At 51.9% G+C, this 15,808-nt stretch overlaps 1 protein-coding gene across 2 annotated transcripts in view; it reads left to right on the top strand.

Moving 5' to 3' along the window:
- LOC139364716 (inactive phospholipase C-like protein 2) overlaps positions 1-15,808 on the top strand; it is a 104,266-nt gene that overhangs the window by 81,374 nt on the left and 7,084 nt on the right. For both annotated transcript variants that reach the window (XM_071101705.1, XM_071101707.1), the window contains exon 5: positions 12,404-12,513. In XM_071101705.1, the coding sequence (XP_070957806.1) occupies positions 12,404-12,513 (110 nt within the window). The remainder of the gene's footprint in view (positions 1-12,403; positions 12,514-15,808) is intronic.

Raw genomic sequence — 15,808 nt, 5'->3', positions numbered from 1 at the left:
ATGTGTGTGTGTGTGTGTGTGTGTGTGTGTGTGTGTGTGTGTGTGTGTGTGTGTGTGTGTGTGTGTGTGTGTGTGTGTGTGTGTGAGTGTGTGAGTGTGTGTGAGAGAGAGAGAGAGAGAGGGAGAGTGTGTGTGTTTAAGAGTGCTACTGAGATGGTTGGGGGAATTCATCAGACACTGAAGCCACTGGACAGGCTTGCACATGTCCACCCATTGTGCCAAATCTGATGAGATGAGCCTGCACCCCACAGGCCTCCCCTCAGTCTCACAGTAACAGGCTCATGCCCATGCCCAGCCACCTCCATGTGGGCAGCACCATGTCCCTGTGCCAGTGTCGTGCTTCCCTATTACCCAGGGATGGAGCATGAAAGCTGGGCTTGAATCAGAATGCACTCCCCCGCTCCTCCATAGAACAGCCCCATAAGAAGCCCTGGGCTAAGTATGGCTGAAACCCCACCAGTAACTATACAGCTATACAGTCACACAGCTGTGTGTTGGTGTCAGTAGTGGGATCTCAAAGGGTCGGTTGTGTAATATAATAATATAACAAGAAAACATTGGGGGTGGGGGAACTGGAGATAAAGAACCCCCTCAGCCTCATGCCAAACATAACACTTTCTCTAACATCCAGCTCCCTCCCTCCCTCACCCTCCTCCACCCCACCCTTCACCCAGCCCAGTCGTAAAAAGACATGTCCTGCAGCCATCCTTCCCCTCTCCCCCACCTCTCTGCTGGATTCACACAGATTTCTGAGACTTAACTTCTCCCATGCCTCTGCATCCCAGCTCATGCTTTCTGACAAGGGCGCTGTTTTGGTATTGCTTGGCCAGGCGGAACAAAATGAAATGGAAAATATAAAAAGTGTGTGGCGAAGGAACTACAAACACAGGAAGCTGAAGCAGCTGTGACACACATGGCTGGGCTCTCAGCAGCCCCACGGAGAGACGACAGCACACCGCTGTTTACCCATAAGGCACCTGGGCATGGGGAGCACTGCTACACCACCGGTAATAAAACCAACGATGGGGAAAACTAGAAGAGGGATGGTTGGCTCATTCAGTGCGTGTGTATGCGTGTGTGTCTGTGGGTGCGTGCGTGTGTGCGTCAACGTGTATGTATGGTTTTAATAAAGCGGCCAGGACAGGAAGTAGGGAGGGCCCCTAGCGACTGTGTGGATGCCTCATTGAGTCTCTGCTGTAGTGTGGAACTCTGGAGGGCAGAGGTCAACCAGCCAGCCCACACATAAATATGGCCGTTTGCCAGCCAATCAAAAATAAAGGCCAACCACCAGAACCAGTCAGGGAGGAGAGAGCCGCTTGACTGCATGGCCAGATCAGACAGCTATTTTGAGATCAGCCAGTTATTCAAGACAGAACCAAAGATTCCCCTCCGACTGCAGATCAGGATGCATCCTGTGATTTTGGTCAGTGACAATCGCAGGGGTTCAGCCAGTTAACCAATGACAAAGGATCGAAAGGAATTCGATGTTAGGCAATGAGTCAATGTTTCCAGTCCATTTAGAGATTGATGAGTGTGTTTAGTGATAAACACAGTGTGGCACAATTTAGCCGTCAACCCTTGCGCCATTACCTATCTCTCTCCCTTCGTCCCTCCCAGCCCAACCCTCTCTCTCATTCTCCCTCCCTCTCTCCCTCTGTCCCTCCCAGCCCAACCCTCTCTCTCTCCCATTCTTCCTCCCTCTCTCCCTTCGTCCCTCCCAGCCCAACCCTCTCTCTCTCTCATTCTCCCTCCCTCTCTCCCTTCGTCCCTCCCAGCCCAACCCTCTCTCTCTCTCATTCTCCCTCCCTCCCTCTCTCCCTTCGTCCCTCCCAGCCCAACCCTCTCTCTCTCTCATTCTCCCTCCCTCTCTTTCTCTGTCCCTCCCAGCCCAACCCTCTCTCTCTCTCATTCTCCCTCCATCTCTCCCTTCGTCCCTCCCAGCCCAACCCTCTCTCTCTCCCTTCGTCCCTCCCAGCCCAACCCTCTCTCTCTCTCTCATTCTCCCTCCCTCTCTCCCTTCGTCCCTCCCAGCCCAACCCTCTCTCTCTCTCTCTCATTCTCCCTCCCTCTCTCCCTTCGTCCCTCCCAGCCCAACCCTCTCTCTCCCTTCGTCCCTCCCAGCCCAACCCCCCCCCCTCTCTCTCATTCTCCCTCCCTTTCTCCCTCTGTCCCTCCCACCCCAACCCTCTCTCTCTCTCATTCTCCCTCCCTCTCTCCCTTCGTCCCTCCCAGCCCCTCTCTCTCTCATTCTCCCTCCCTCTCTCCCTTCGTCCCTCCCAGCCCAACCCGCTCTCTCTCTGTCATTCTCCCTCCCTCTCTCCCTCTGTCCCTCCCAGCCCAACCCTCTCTCTCTCTCATTCTCCCTCCCTCTCTCCCTTCGTCCCTCCCAGCCCAACCCTCTCTCTCTCTCTCATTCTCCCTCCCTCTCTCCCTTCGTCCCTCCCAGCCCAACCCCCTCTCTCCCTTCGTCCCTCCCAGCCCAACCCTCTCTCCCTTCGTCCCTCTCAGCCCAACCCTCTCTCTCTCTCATTCTCCCTCCCTCTCTCCCTTCGTCCCTCCCTCTCTCCCTTCGTCCCTCCCAGCCCAACCTTCTCTCTCTCTCATTCTCCCTCCCTCTCTCCCTTCGTCCCTCCCAGCCACTCTCTCTCTCATTCTCCCTCCCTCTCTCCCTTCGTCCCTTCGTCCCTCCCAGCCCAACCCGCTCTCTCTCTCTCATTCTCCCTCCCTCTCTCCCTCTGTCCCTCCCAGCCCAACCTCTCTCTCTCTCTCATTCTCCCTCCCTCTCTCCCTTCGTCCCTCCCAGCCCAACCCTCTCTCTCTCTCATTCTCCCTCCCTCTCTCCCTTCGTCCCTCCCAGCCCAACCCTCTCTCTCTCTCATTCTCCCTCCCTCTCTCCCTTCGTCCCTCCCAGCCCAACCCTCTCTCTCTCTCATTCTCCATCCCTCTCTCCCTTCATCCCTCCCAGCCCAACCCTCTCTCTCTCATTCTCCATCCCTCTCTCCCTTCGTCCCTCCTAGCCCAACCCTCTCTCTCTCTCATTCTCCCTCCCTCTCTCCCTTCGTCCCTCCCAGCCCAACCCTCTCTCTCTCTCATTCTCCCTCCCTCTCTCCCTTCGTCCCTCCCAGCCCAACCCTCTCTCTCTCATTCTCCCTCCCTCTCTCCCTTCGTCCCTCCCAGCCCAACCCTCTCTCTCTCTCATTCTCCCTCCCTCTCTCCCTTCGTCCCTCCCAGCCCAACCCTCTCTCTCTCTCATTCTCCCTCCCTCTCTCCCTTCGTCCCTCCCAGCCCAACCCTCTCTCTCTCTCATTCTCCCTCCCTCTCTCCCTTCGTCCCTCCCAGACCAACCCTCTCTCTCTCTCATTCTCCCTCTCTCCCTTCGTCCCTCCCAGCCCAAACCTCTCTCTCTCTCTCATTATCCCTCCCTCTCTCCCTTCGTCCCTCCTAGCCCAACCCTCTCTCTCTCTCATTCTCCCTCCCTCTCTCCCTTCGTCCCTCCCAGCCCAACCCTCTCTCTCTCTCATTCTCCCTCCCTCTCTCCCTTCGTCCCTCCCAGCCCAACCCTCTCTCTCTCTCATTCTCCATCCCTCTCTCCCTTCATCCCTCCCAGCCCAACCCTATCTCTCTCATTCTCCATCCCTCTCTCCCTTCGTCCCTCCTAGCCAAACCCTCTCTCTCTCTCATTCTCCCTCCCTCTCTCCCTTCGTCCCTCCCAGCCCAACCCTCTCTCTCTCTCATTCTCCCTCCCTCTCTCCCTTCGTCCCTCCCAGCCCAACCCTCTCTCTCTCATTCTCCCTCCCTCTCTCCCTTCGTCCCTCCCAGCCCAACCCTCTCTCTCTCTCATTCTCCCTCCCTCTCTCCCTTCGTCCCTCCCAGCCCAGCCCTCTCTCTCTCATTCTCCCTCCCTCTCTCCCTTCGTCCCTCCCAGCCCAACCCTCTCTCTCTCTCATTCTCCCTCCCTCTCTCCCTTCGTCCCTCCCAGACCAACCCTCTCTCTCTCTCATTCTCCCTCTCTCCCTTCGTCCCTCCCAGCCCAAACCTCTCTCTCTCTCTCATTATCCCTCCCTCTCTCCCTTCGTCCCTCCCAGCCCAACCCTCTCACTCTCTCTCATTCTCCCTCCCTCTCTCCCTTCGTCCCTCCCAGCCCAAACCTCTCTTTCTCTCATTCTCCCTCCCTCTCTCCCTTCGTCCCTCCCAGCCCAACCCTTTCTCTCTCTCATTCTCCCTCCCTCTCTCCCTCTGTCCACCAGCTGGGCGACAGCGGTGCCGTCTTCCATTTCAAACGGCTGATGCTCTGAAGCTTTGTGTGTCCGTGTGGAACTCATCTCCTAGCTATCTGCCCACTGAATTAGGGCCTTAGGCCCTGCCAGCCTGCAGAGGATGGGGAGGCAGGTTATCATACCCCGACAGCTCTCAATGTAAACGCAGGTCTCAGTGTGTGTTCCCCTGGCTTTAATAAGGATAACTTGTTTGAAGTTTGGACTATAGTCTATTATGGCCCCCTGAACCCACAGTCCAAACGGGTTACATGTTGACCGACGGGCCCCAATAGGAATCCATTTAGCCACTGTAGGTTGATATCCTAACCATCTATGTTCACTAAGTTATTCAGAGGACATGCAGAGGTCAGCTCAGGACTGTGTGATAGTCAGCATAGACACTTTACATGTTAAGAGCCTAAAGAGATGGGGATATGCAGAGAGAGAGGGGGGGGGGGGGGGGGGCAAGAAGAGATGCGAGAAGAGGGGGTGGGAGAGGTACATTCACATGGAAAAGAAGGTTTATGATTTTGATAGCAAAAGGTATAATTAGCATTTAGTTGCTGGGTGAGCATTTAACCCATCCCCTCTGAATGAGCATTTAGTTGCTACCATGATGTCTGATTGCAGCTGACACCTACACTGGTTATTTGAGGTACATGTCAGCGTGGTGCCGTCACAGTGGGACACGTGTGTCATCGTGCCGCTTGTAATTGATCAAGCTTTGATCACTGATGACAGTCCCCTCCATCAACACATACGTAAACACACACACACACACACACACACCCACACACACACACACACACACACACACACACACACACACACACACACACACATCCGTTTGAAATATATGTGGCAGAGAAAACAGCACTCTGTTTGAATGGCTCTCCTCTCTGTCCTCCTTCCTCCACCCCCTCTCTGTGATCATTATGCCCAGCCATTATTGCTTCTAATCACTTTAATTTGGGAAGTGGCGCTGATGTGTTGATGAGGGGAGAGAGAGTGAGAGAGCGAGCGAGCGAGAGAGAGGCGGGACGTGAGGCGACCAGATGTCCCCGCTAACTCCTCTCTGCATGCACCTACAGAGGTGCCTGCCTAACGAACCCCCCTGGGTTGTATTGATGGCTCACCACAACACCGGCCGCACTAATGAACGACCACTCAGGCATCTGTGACATACGTTCTGGCACACAGATGCTACCTGTGGCTGTGTGCACAGGTGTGTGTGTGTGTATGTGCATACGTGGTGCTTTTCATAACATGCACATCATGTATATACCCCTAAAATTGCTTATTCAAATCCTGCGATCATGTTTAAGAGAACCACAGAGTTCATATCACCCGTTTTAATGGGTTTTTCCAGCTCTTGCACCAGAGGGACAGCAGCAATAGACTGGCGTTAGCTAGCGTGGGTATAGGGCAGGAGGACTGATGGAGGGAGGAGGAGGTAGGAGGCACAGGCTGCATGGCTATGTTTATTTATTGATATGCCTTCCTCCCCTCCCCCTCTCTGTCCCTTGGTGAGATTCTCCGCCGCCTCTGGCTGCGTTGGTATGGTTAGCAGCCTCTCACCATGGTTCCCATTACCATGGAAATGCAGGCGATAAAGAGACCCCTGTCTTTACATAGTCAATGCCGCCGTTCCGGACAGAGAAAATCCCATTCTCTGCGGTGTCCTGTGATGAAATCCGGCGTTGGCTGCTCCCTCCCTCGCAGCACATCACTCATAATAAATAAATGAAGCTCGGCTCGGAGCCTCTCTTTTTTGATTTCTCTGTCTCTCTCTCTCTGTCTCTCTCTCTCTCTCTGTATCTCTCTCTCTCTCTCTGTTCTGCCTTTTTTTCCATTCTGTTCATTTCTCTCGTTAGTCCCGTTTTCTCACTCCTCTTTTGCTCTATTTTACTACTCACTCTTATCCCTCCCCGTTTCTCTCCCCGCCTGGGGCGGCAGTGGTTAGTTTTGGGCCAGTAACCAAAAGGTTGCTGGATCGAATCCCCAAGCCAACAAGGTAAAAAATCTGTTGTTCTGTCCCTGAGCAAGGCCCTTGTTACGGTTTTCTTCCGGTGAAAGAGAGGTGGACCAAAATGCAGTGTGGTTATTTATAAACATCTTTAATAAAGATGAAAATACAAACAATATACAAAAACAATAAACGTGAAAAACCGAACCAGTCCTATCTGGTGCAACAAACACAGAGACAGGAACAATCACCCACCAAATACCTAAAGAATATGGCTGCCTAAATAGGGTTCCCAATCAGAGACAACGATAAACACCTGCCTCTGATTGAGAACCAATCCAGACAGCCATAGACTTTCCTAGACTACTTCACTAACCACAATCCCATAACCTACAAAAAAACCCTAGACAAAACACACCACATAAATCACCCATGTCACACCCTGGCCTGACCAAAATAATAAAGAAAACACAAAATACTAAGACCAGGGCGTGACAGCCCTGGGCGCCAAAGACGTGGATGTTGACTATGGCAGCTCCCCGCACCTCTCTCATTCAGAGGGGTTGGGTTAAATGTGGAAGACACATTTCAGTTGAATGCATTCAGTTGTACAATTGACTGGGTATCCTCCTTTACCTATGTGTATATGGAGCATAGGTCTGTGTGTGAAGGAGCATTCAGAGAGAAGATTGCGGGGACATTTTGTTGCCCCTCATCCCGTCGGTCTCTCTCTGAGCACATCCCAGCACTGACACGCCCGTCTCTCTCTGAGCACATCCCAGCACTGACACGCCCGTCTCTCTCTCCCTCTCTCATCACACGAGAAGCAGAGCGTGAGACTCAGCTGTGATAGAGTAGAGTATGCCATAGGGGCTCATTAGTGTGCCACTGGAAGGGAACAGGACTAGTGTGCCACTGGAAGGGAACAGGACTAGTGTGCCACTGGAGGGGAACAGGACTAGTGTGCCACTGGAGGGGAACAGGACTAGTGTGCCACTGGAGGGGAACAGGACTAGTGTCCCACTGGAAGGGAACAGGACTAGTGTGCCACTGGAAGGGAACAGGACTAGTGTGCCACTGGAGGGGAACAGGACTAGTGTGCCACTGGAGGGGAACAGGACTAGTGTGCCACAAGAGGGGAACAGGACTAGTGTGCCACAAGAGGGGAACAGGACTAGTGTGCCACAAGAGGGGAACAGGACTAGTGTGCCACAAGAGGGGAACAGGACTAGTGTGCCACAGGAGGGGAACAGGACAAGTGTGCCACAGGAAGGGAACAGGACTAGTGTGCCACAGGAAGGGAACAGGACTAGTGTGCCACAGGAGGGGGACAGGACAAGTGTCCCACAGGAGGGGAACAGGACAAGTGTCCCACAGGAGGGGAACAGGACAAGTGTCCCACAGGAGGGGAACAGGACAAGTGTGCCACAGGAGGGGAACAGGACAAGTGTGCCACAGGAAGGGAACAGGACTAGTGTGCCACAGGAGGGGAACATGACAAGTGTCCCACAGGAGGGGAACAGGACAAGTGTGCCACAGGAAGGGAACAGGACTAGTGTGCCACAGGAGGGGGACAGGACAAGTGTCCCACAGGAGGGGAACAGGACAAGTGTCCCACTGGAGGGGAACAGGACAAGTGTCCCACTGGAGGGGAACAGGACAAGTGTCCCACAGGAGGGGAACAGGACAAGTGTCCCACAGGAGGGGAACAGGACAAGTGTCCCACCGGAGGGGAACAGGACAAGTGTCCCACTGGAGGGGAACAGGACAAGTGTCCCACAGGAGGGGAACAGGACAAGTGTCCCACAGGAAGGGAACAGGACAAGTGTCCCACCGGAGGGGAACATGACAAGTGTCCCACAGGAGGGGAACAGGACAAGTGTCCCACCGGAGGGGAACAGGACAAGTGTCCCACAGGAGGGGAACAGGACAAGTGTGCCACAGGAAGGGAACAGGACAAGTGTCCCACAGGAAGGGAACAGGACAAGTGTCCCACAGGAAGGGAACAGGACAAGTGTCCCACCGGAGGGGAACAGGACAAGTGTCCCACAGGAGGGGAACAGGACAAGTGTGCCACTGGAGGGGAACAGGACAAGTGTCCCACAGGAGGGGAACAGGACAAGTGTCCCACCGGAGGGGGACAGGACAAGTGTGCCACTGGAGGGGAACAGGACAAGTGTCCCACCGGAGGGGGACAGGACAAGTGAGCCACTGGAGGGGAACAGGACAAGTGTCCCACCGGAGGGGGACAGGACAAGTGAGCCACTGGAGGGGAACAGGACAAGTGTCCCACAGGAGGGGAACAGGACAAGTGTCCCACAGGAGGGGAACAGGACAAGTGTGCCACTGGAGGGTAACAGGACAAGTGTCCCACAGGAGGGGAACAGGACAAGTGTGCCACTGGAGGGGAACAGGACAAGTGTCCCACAGGAGGGGAACAGGACAAGTGTCCCACCGGAGGGGGACAGGACAAGTGTGCCACTGGAGGGGAACAGGACAAGTGTCCCACCGGAGGGGGACAGGACAAGTGAGCCACTGGAGGGGAACAGGACAAGTGTCCCACAGGAGGGGAACAGGACAAGTGTCCCACAGGAGGGGAACAGGACAAGTGTGCCACTGGAGGGGGACAGGACAAGTGTCCCACAGGAGGGGAACAGGACAATTGAAAAATGAAATGGTCCGAGAGGCTGTGTGCCACAAGGTTCCTCAAGCTGAGGGATGGGCCTGGAGAAAAATGTAAACACTCTTATAGACAGAGCTATGGATGCAAGGACTGACCATCTAATATATAAAAAACATATTTTTAAGCATGTTTTGAGGCTGTACAGAATTTGTTTACATGTATAATGTTTACAAACATTGGTAAAACAAGCTTATGTTTTGGGTTCTGATTGGATTTGACAGTTGAACTAAGCTCATTTATATGGTATATTCTTCAAGAAGGAAAAGGTATATAAATATATATAAATTCATAAGGTCAAAAATGGATGTAGCAACTGCAGATCTCCCCTTTTAAGAACTGAGTCTGACACCTTTACTTTTGGTTTTGTTGTGAATATAAAGGAGATAAATGAATGGGTTGAGGTTCAGGATATGATATGATATGATATGTCATTTCACTGACAGCTCGTGGAAACACAGTACAAAAATATTCAACCCTCAAATAAATGGGAACCAAACAGCTTAATATAACAACAGGGATTATTATCACTTTGAAAGAACGGGCAGTAGAGTAAGCCAGGCGAGAGAGAGAGATGGGTAGATGGATGGGAGGAGAGCGTGTCAGAAGGCTGGGCACAGAGAGAGAGATGGGTAGATGAGTAGATGGATGGGAGGAGAGCGTGTCAGAAGGCTGGGCACAGGGAGAGAGATGGGTAGATGAATAGATGGATGGGAGGAGAGCGTGTCAGAAGGCTGGGCACAGAGAGAGAGATGGGTAGATGAGTAGATGGATGGGAGGAGAGCGTGTCAGAAGGCTGGGCACAGGGAGAGAGATGGGTAGATGAATAGATGGATGGGAGGAGAGCGTGTTAGAAGGCTGGGCACAGAGAGAGAGATGGGTAGATGAGTAGATGGATGGGAGGAGAGCGTGTCAGAAGGCTGGGCACAGGGAGAGAGATGGGTAAATGAGTAGATGGATGGGAGGAGAGCGTGTCAGAAGGCTGGGCACAGAGAGAGAGATGGGTAGATGAGTAGATGGATGGGAGGAGAGCGTGTCAGAAGGCTGGGCACAGAGAGAGAGATGGGTAGATGAGTAGATGGATGGGAGGAGAGCGTGTCAGAAGGCTGGGCACAGAGAGAGAGATGGGTAGATGAGTAGATGGATGGATGGGAGGAGAGCGTGTCAGAAGGCTGGGCACAGGGAGAGAGATGGGTAAATGAGTAGATGGATGGGAGGAGAGCGTGTCAGAAGGCTGGGCACAGAGAGAGAGATGGGTAGATGAGTAGATGGATGGGAGGAGAGCGTGTCAGAAGGCTGGGCACAGGGAGAGAGATGGGTAGATGAGTAGATGGATGGGAGGAGAGCGTGTCAGAAGGCTGGGCACAGAGAGAGAGATGGGTAGATGAGTAGATGGATGGGAGGAGAGCGTGTCAGAAGGCTGGGCACAGGGAGAGAGATGGGTAGATTAGTAGATGGATGGGAGGAGAGCGTGTCAGAAGGCTGGGCACAGGGAGAGAGATGGGTAGATGAGTAGATGGATGGGAGGAGAGCGTGTCAGAAGGCTGGGCACAGAGAGAGAGATGGGTAGATGAGTAGATGGATGGGAGGAGAGCGTGTCAGAAGGCTGGGCACAGGGAGAGAGAAAGAGAGAAATGACCTCTGGCTAGAAACGTATTGTTGCTCACCATTATTATTGTTGTTCGTATCACGCCCAGGTGCTATTTATAACACCTGGATGCCCCAGTTACACTACTGCTCAGAAGCAGCTCACTAATAATATATTTCTCTCTTTCCCTCTCTTGTTCTCCATGCCTCTCGGCTAGGGTGATTCTCAGTCACTGAACTGTGGTGGTGTGGGTGTGTGGGGTTTTATGGGCGTGTGCCTGTCAAGGGGGTGGCTCTGCTGGAGGGATGGAGAAATGGGTGTGCCAATGTGTGCCATGGGGAACCGGAATGGTGATGGCATACTTTGTTGAGGGGACTTTTTAAGTGGAGCACAGAACATGAAGGGTAGGGACATGTCTTTGTAGTGGGAAGTTGCTCTGTATTTAGACTTTGTCCTCAAACTCTGAAAAAGTGTCCAGGGAAGCAGCTGTACTCAGCATTACAGTAGCTGTGTACTGTAGAAGTCAGTGCCAGGGTGGTGATGGTATAGTATGCCCTACAGGCCATGGGACCATCCAGGGTGGTGATGGTATAGTATGCCCTACAGGCCATGGGACCGTCCAGGGTGGTGATGGTATAGTATGCCCTACAGGCCATGGGACCGTCCAGGGTGGTTATATTACTGTAAGCTCTATAGGCCATGGGACCATCCAGGGTGGTGATGGTATAGTATGCCCTACAGGCCATGGGACCATCCAGGGTGGTGATGGTATAGTATGCCCTACAGGCCATGGGACCATCCAGGGTGGTGATGGTATAGTATGCCCTACAGGCCATGGGACCATCCATGGTGGTGATGGTATAGTATGCCCTACAGGCCATGGGACCATCCAGGGTGGTGATGGTATAGTATGCCCTACAGGCCATGGGACCGTCCAGGGTGGTGATGGTATAGTATGCCCTACAGGCCATGGGACCGTCCAGGGTGGTGATGGTATAGTATGCCCTACAGGCCATGGGATCGTCCAGGGTGGTGATGGTATAGTATGCACTACAGGCCATGGGACCATCCAGGGTGGTGATGGTATAGTATGCCCTACAGACCATGGGACCGTCCAGGGTGGTGATGGTATAGTATGCCCTACAGGCCATGGGACCATCCAGGGTGGTGATGGTATAGTATGCCCTACAGGCCATGGGACCATCCAGGGTGGTGATGGTATAGTATGCCCTACAGGCCATGGGTCCGTCCAGGGTGGTGATGGTATAGTATGCCCTACAGGCCATGGGACCGTCCAGGGTGGTGATGGTATAGTATGCCCTACAGGCCATGGGACCGTCCAGGGTGGTGATGGTATAGTATGCACTACAGGCCATGGGACCATCCAGGGTGGTGATGGTATAGTATGCCCTACAGACCATGGGACCATCCAGGGTGGTGATGGTATAGTATGCCCTAAAGACCATGGGACCGTCCAGAGTGGTGTGTTACAGTATGCCCTACAGACCATGGGACCATCCAGGGTGGTGATGGTATAGTATGCCCTACAGACCATGGGACCATCCAGGGTGGTGATGGTATAGTATGCACTACAGGCCATGGGACCATCCAGGGTGGTGATGGTATAGTATGCCCTACAGACCATGGGACCATCCAGGGTGGTGATGGTATAGTATGCCCTACAGACCATAGGACCATCCAGGGTGGTGATGGTACAGTACGCCCTACAGGCCATGGGACCATCCGGGGTGGTGATGGTACAGAACAACCTACAGCTGAAGATGAATAACATTATTTTATTGTCCAAATGGACAGACGGTCCAACGGACTTCCACTTTATCCTAACCCCTCTGACCTTGGCTGCCTGTACCCTATGAACAGTTCATTCACCTCTTGTGTTTGTGTTTGTCCAGGACTGGATTTCCATGTGGACCTTCACAGGATCGGGGCGAAGGAGGGCCTGAAAGGCCGGAAGCTACATAAAGCCATGGAGAGCTACGCCTGGAACATCACTGTCCTCAAGGTATGAGTACAGTACATCCATCCATCCTAAAACACAGGAAAATCTTTGACAAGATACTGTACTATTAAAGACTAATGGATAGTGTACTGTATCGTGTACATCCACACACTTTGTCAAGATAACACTAGCAATGTATGGCTAGTGCATCATTCCTTAGAAATACTGCTTCGGTCTGCATAAGTTCACAAGGTTATTGATTTGAAACAACTTCCAGTAATTTATAGAAGTGATGTTGCTGCTCTACTCTCCCAAGAGATTACATCTTAAGACAGCAATTTGGCTAATTGGCACCTCCCTTCTTTGTAATCCTTAAATCTCTTAATTAAATGGTGCAGCTCAAGCCTACAGCTGTATCAGTGGGCTCAGCAGTAACTAACATGATAACACATCCCACATGAAAGAATACCTTAGTGTACTATTTACATTTTAGGGGGGTGAGGGGTCTTAGGAGAGTAGGAGGGTTATTTAAGATACTGTTTGAAGAAGTAGGATTTCAGATGTTTTCGGAAGATGGGCAGGGACTCTGCTGCTTCAGTGGGAAGCTGGTTCCACCATTGCAGTGCCAGGACAGAGAAGAGCTTTGACTGGGCTGAGCGGGAGCTGCCCTCCTAGGGGTGGGAGGGACAAGAGACCAGAAGTGGCAGAATGGAGTACTCAGGTTGGGGTGTAGAGTTTGAGCATAGACTGAAGGTAGGGAGTGGCAGTTCCTCTTGCTGTTCTGTAGTTAAGCACCATGGTCTTGTAGCGGAAGTGAGCTTCAACTGGAAGCCAGTGGAGTGTCAGAGAAGCAGGGTGACATGAGAGAACTTGGGAAGGTTGAAAACCAGGTTGGCTGCAGTGTTCTGGATAAGTTGCAGGGGTTTGATCGCACAAGCGGGGAGCCCAGCCAACGGTGAGTTGCAGTAGACCAGAAGGCAGAGGACAAGTGCCTGGATTAGGACCTGCGCCGCTTCCTGTGTGAGGTAGGGTTGTACTCTACGGATGTTGTAGAGCATGAACCTGCAGGAGCGGGTCACTGCTTTGATGTTTGCAGAGAACAACAGGTTGTTGTCCAGTGTCACTCCAAGGTTCTTTGCACTCTGGGAGTGCGACACTGTGGAGTTGTCAACCGTGATGGAGAGGTCTTTGAGCGGGCAGGCCTTCCCCAGGAGGAAGAGTCAAGGTTGAGCTTGAGGTGGTGGGCCGACATCCAAGTTGAGATATCTGCCAAGCACGCAGAGATGCGTGTCGCCACCTGGGTGTCAGAAGGGGGGATGGAGAAAAGGGGTTGAGTGTCTTCCGCATAGCAATGATAGGAGAGACCATGTGAGGATATGACGGAACTGAGCGATTTGGTGAATAGAGAGAAGAGGAGAGGGCCTAGAACCGAGCCCTGGGGGACACCAGTAGTGAGAATACGTTGGGCAGACACAGATCCTCTCCATGTCACCTGGTAGGAGCGGCCTGCTAGGTAGGATTCAATCCAAAAGTGGGCATTGCCTGAGACGTCCAGCCCTGAGACGGTGGAGAGGAGGATCTGATGGTTCACAGTGTCGAAGGCAACGGATAGATCTAAGAGGATGAGAACAGAGGAGAGAGAGTCAGCTTTGGAAGTGCGAAAATCCTCCGTGACACAGAAGAGCAGTCTAGGTTGAGTGACCCATCTTGAAGCCTTGACTGGTTAGGGTCAAGAAGGTCGTTCTGAGAGAGATAACGAGAAAGTTGATCAGAGACAACACGCTCAAGTGTTTTGGAAAGAAAAGAAAGAAGGGATACAGGTCTGTAGGTTTTGATGCCAGATGAGTAGTGTGTTGGTTTCTTGAGGAGGGTAGCGACTCGGGCCATTTTGAAGTCAGAGGGGACGCAGCCAGTGGTCAGGGATGAGTTGATGAGGGAAGTGAGGAATGGGAGAAGGTCTCCAGAGATGGTCTTGAGAAGGGGATGGGGTCGAGTATTCACTGTAGTGTTTTTGCAGACTTTGCTGTAGTATTAACTGTAGTATACTGTAGTATTTACAGTTAACTATAGTATACAGTGCCTTGCGAAAGTATTCGGCCCCCTTGAACTTTGCGACCTTTTGCCACATTTCAGGCTTCAAACATAAAGATATAAAACTGTATTTTTTTGTGAAGAATCAACAACAAGTGCGACACAATCATGAAGTGGAACGACATTTATTGGATATTTCAAACTTTTTTAACAAATCAAAAACTGAAAAATTGGGCGTGCAAAATGATTCAGCCCCTTTACTTTCAGTGCAGCAAACTCTCTCCAGAAGTTCAGTGAGGATCTCTGAATGATCCAATGTTGACCTAAATGACTAATGATGATAAATACAATCCACCTGTGTGTAATCAAGTCTCCGTATAAATGCACCTGCACTGTGATAGCCTCAGAGGTCCGTCAAAAGCGCAGAGAGCATCATGAAGAACAAGGAACACACCAGGCAGGTCCGAGATACTGTTGTGAAGAAGTTTAAAGCCGGATTTGGATACAAAAAGATTTCCCAAGCTTTAAACATTCCAAGGAGCACTGTGCAAGCGATAATATTGAAATGGAAGGAGTATCAGACCACTGCAAATCTACCAAGACCTGGCCGTCCCTCTAAACTTTCAGCTCATACAAGGAGAAGACTGATCAGAGATGCAGCCAAGAGGCCCATGATCACTCTGGATGAACTGCAGAGATCTACAGCTGAGGTGGGAGACTCTGTCCATAGGACAACAATCAGTCCTATATTGCACAAATCTGGCCTTTATGGAAAGCCATTTCTTAAAGATATCCATAAAAAGTGTTGTTTAAAGTTTGCCACAAGCCACCAGGGAGACACACCAAACATGTGGAAGAAGGTGCTCTGGTCAGATGAAACCAAAATTGAAATTTTTGGCAACAATGCAAAACGTTATGTTTGGCGTATAAGCAACACAGCTGAACACACCATCCCCACTGTCAAACATGGTGGTGGCAGCATCATGGTTTGGGCCTGCTTTTCTTCAGCAGGGACAGGGAAGATGGTTAAAATTGATGGGAAGATGGATGGAGCCAAATACAGGACCATTCTGGAAGAAAACCTGATGGAGTCTGCAAAAGACCTGAGACTGGGACGGAGATTTGTCTTCCAACAAGACAATGATCCAAAACATAAAGCAAAATCTACAATGGAATGGTTAAAAAATAAACATATCCAGGTGTTAGAATGGCCAAGTCAAAGTCCAGACCTGAATCCAATCGAGAATCTGTGGAAAGAACTGAAAACTGCTGTTCACAAATGCTCTCCATCCAACCTCACTGAGCTCGAGCTGTTTTGCAAGGAGGA

The sequence above is a fragment of the Oncorhynchus clarkii genome, chromosome 13, assembly GCF_045791955.1.
Source record: "Oncorhynchus clarkii lewisi isolate Uvic-CL-2024 chromosome 13, UVic_Ocla_1.0, whole genome shotgun sequence".
NCBI classification, from domain to species: Eukaryota; Metazoa; Chordata; class Actinopteri; order Salmoniformes; family Salmonidae; genus Oncorhynchus; species Oncorhynchus clarkii.
Note: the sequence above shows the minus strand (reverse complement) of the source record. Positions and strands in the feature narration are given on the sequence as shown.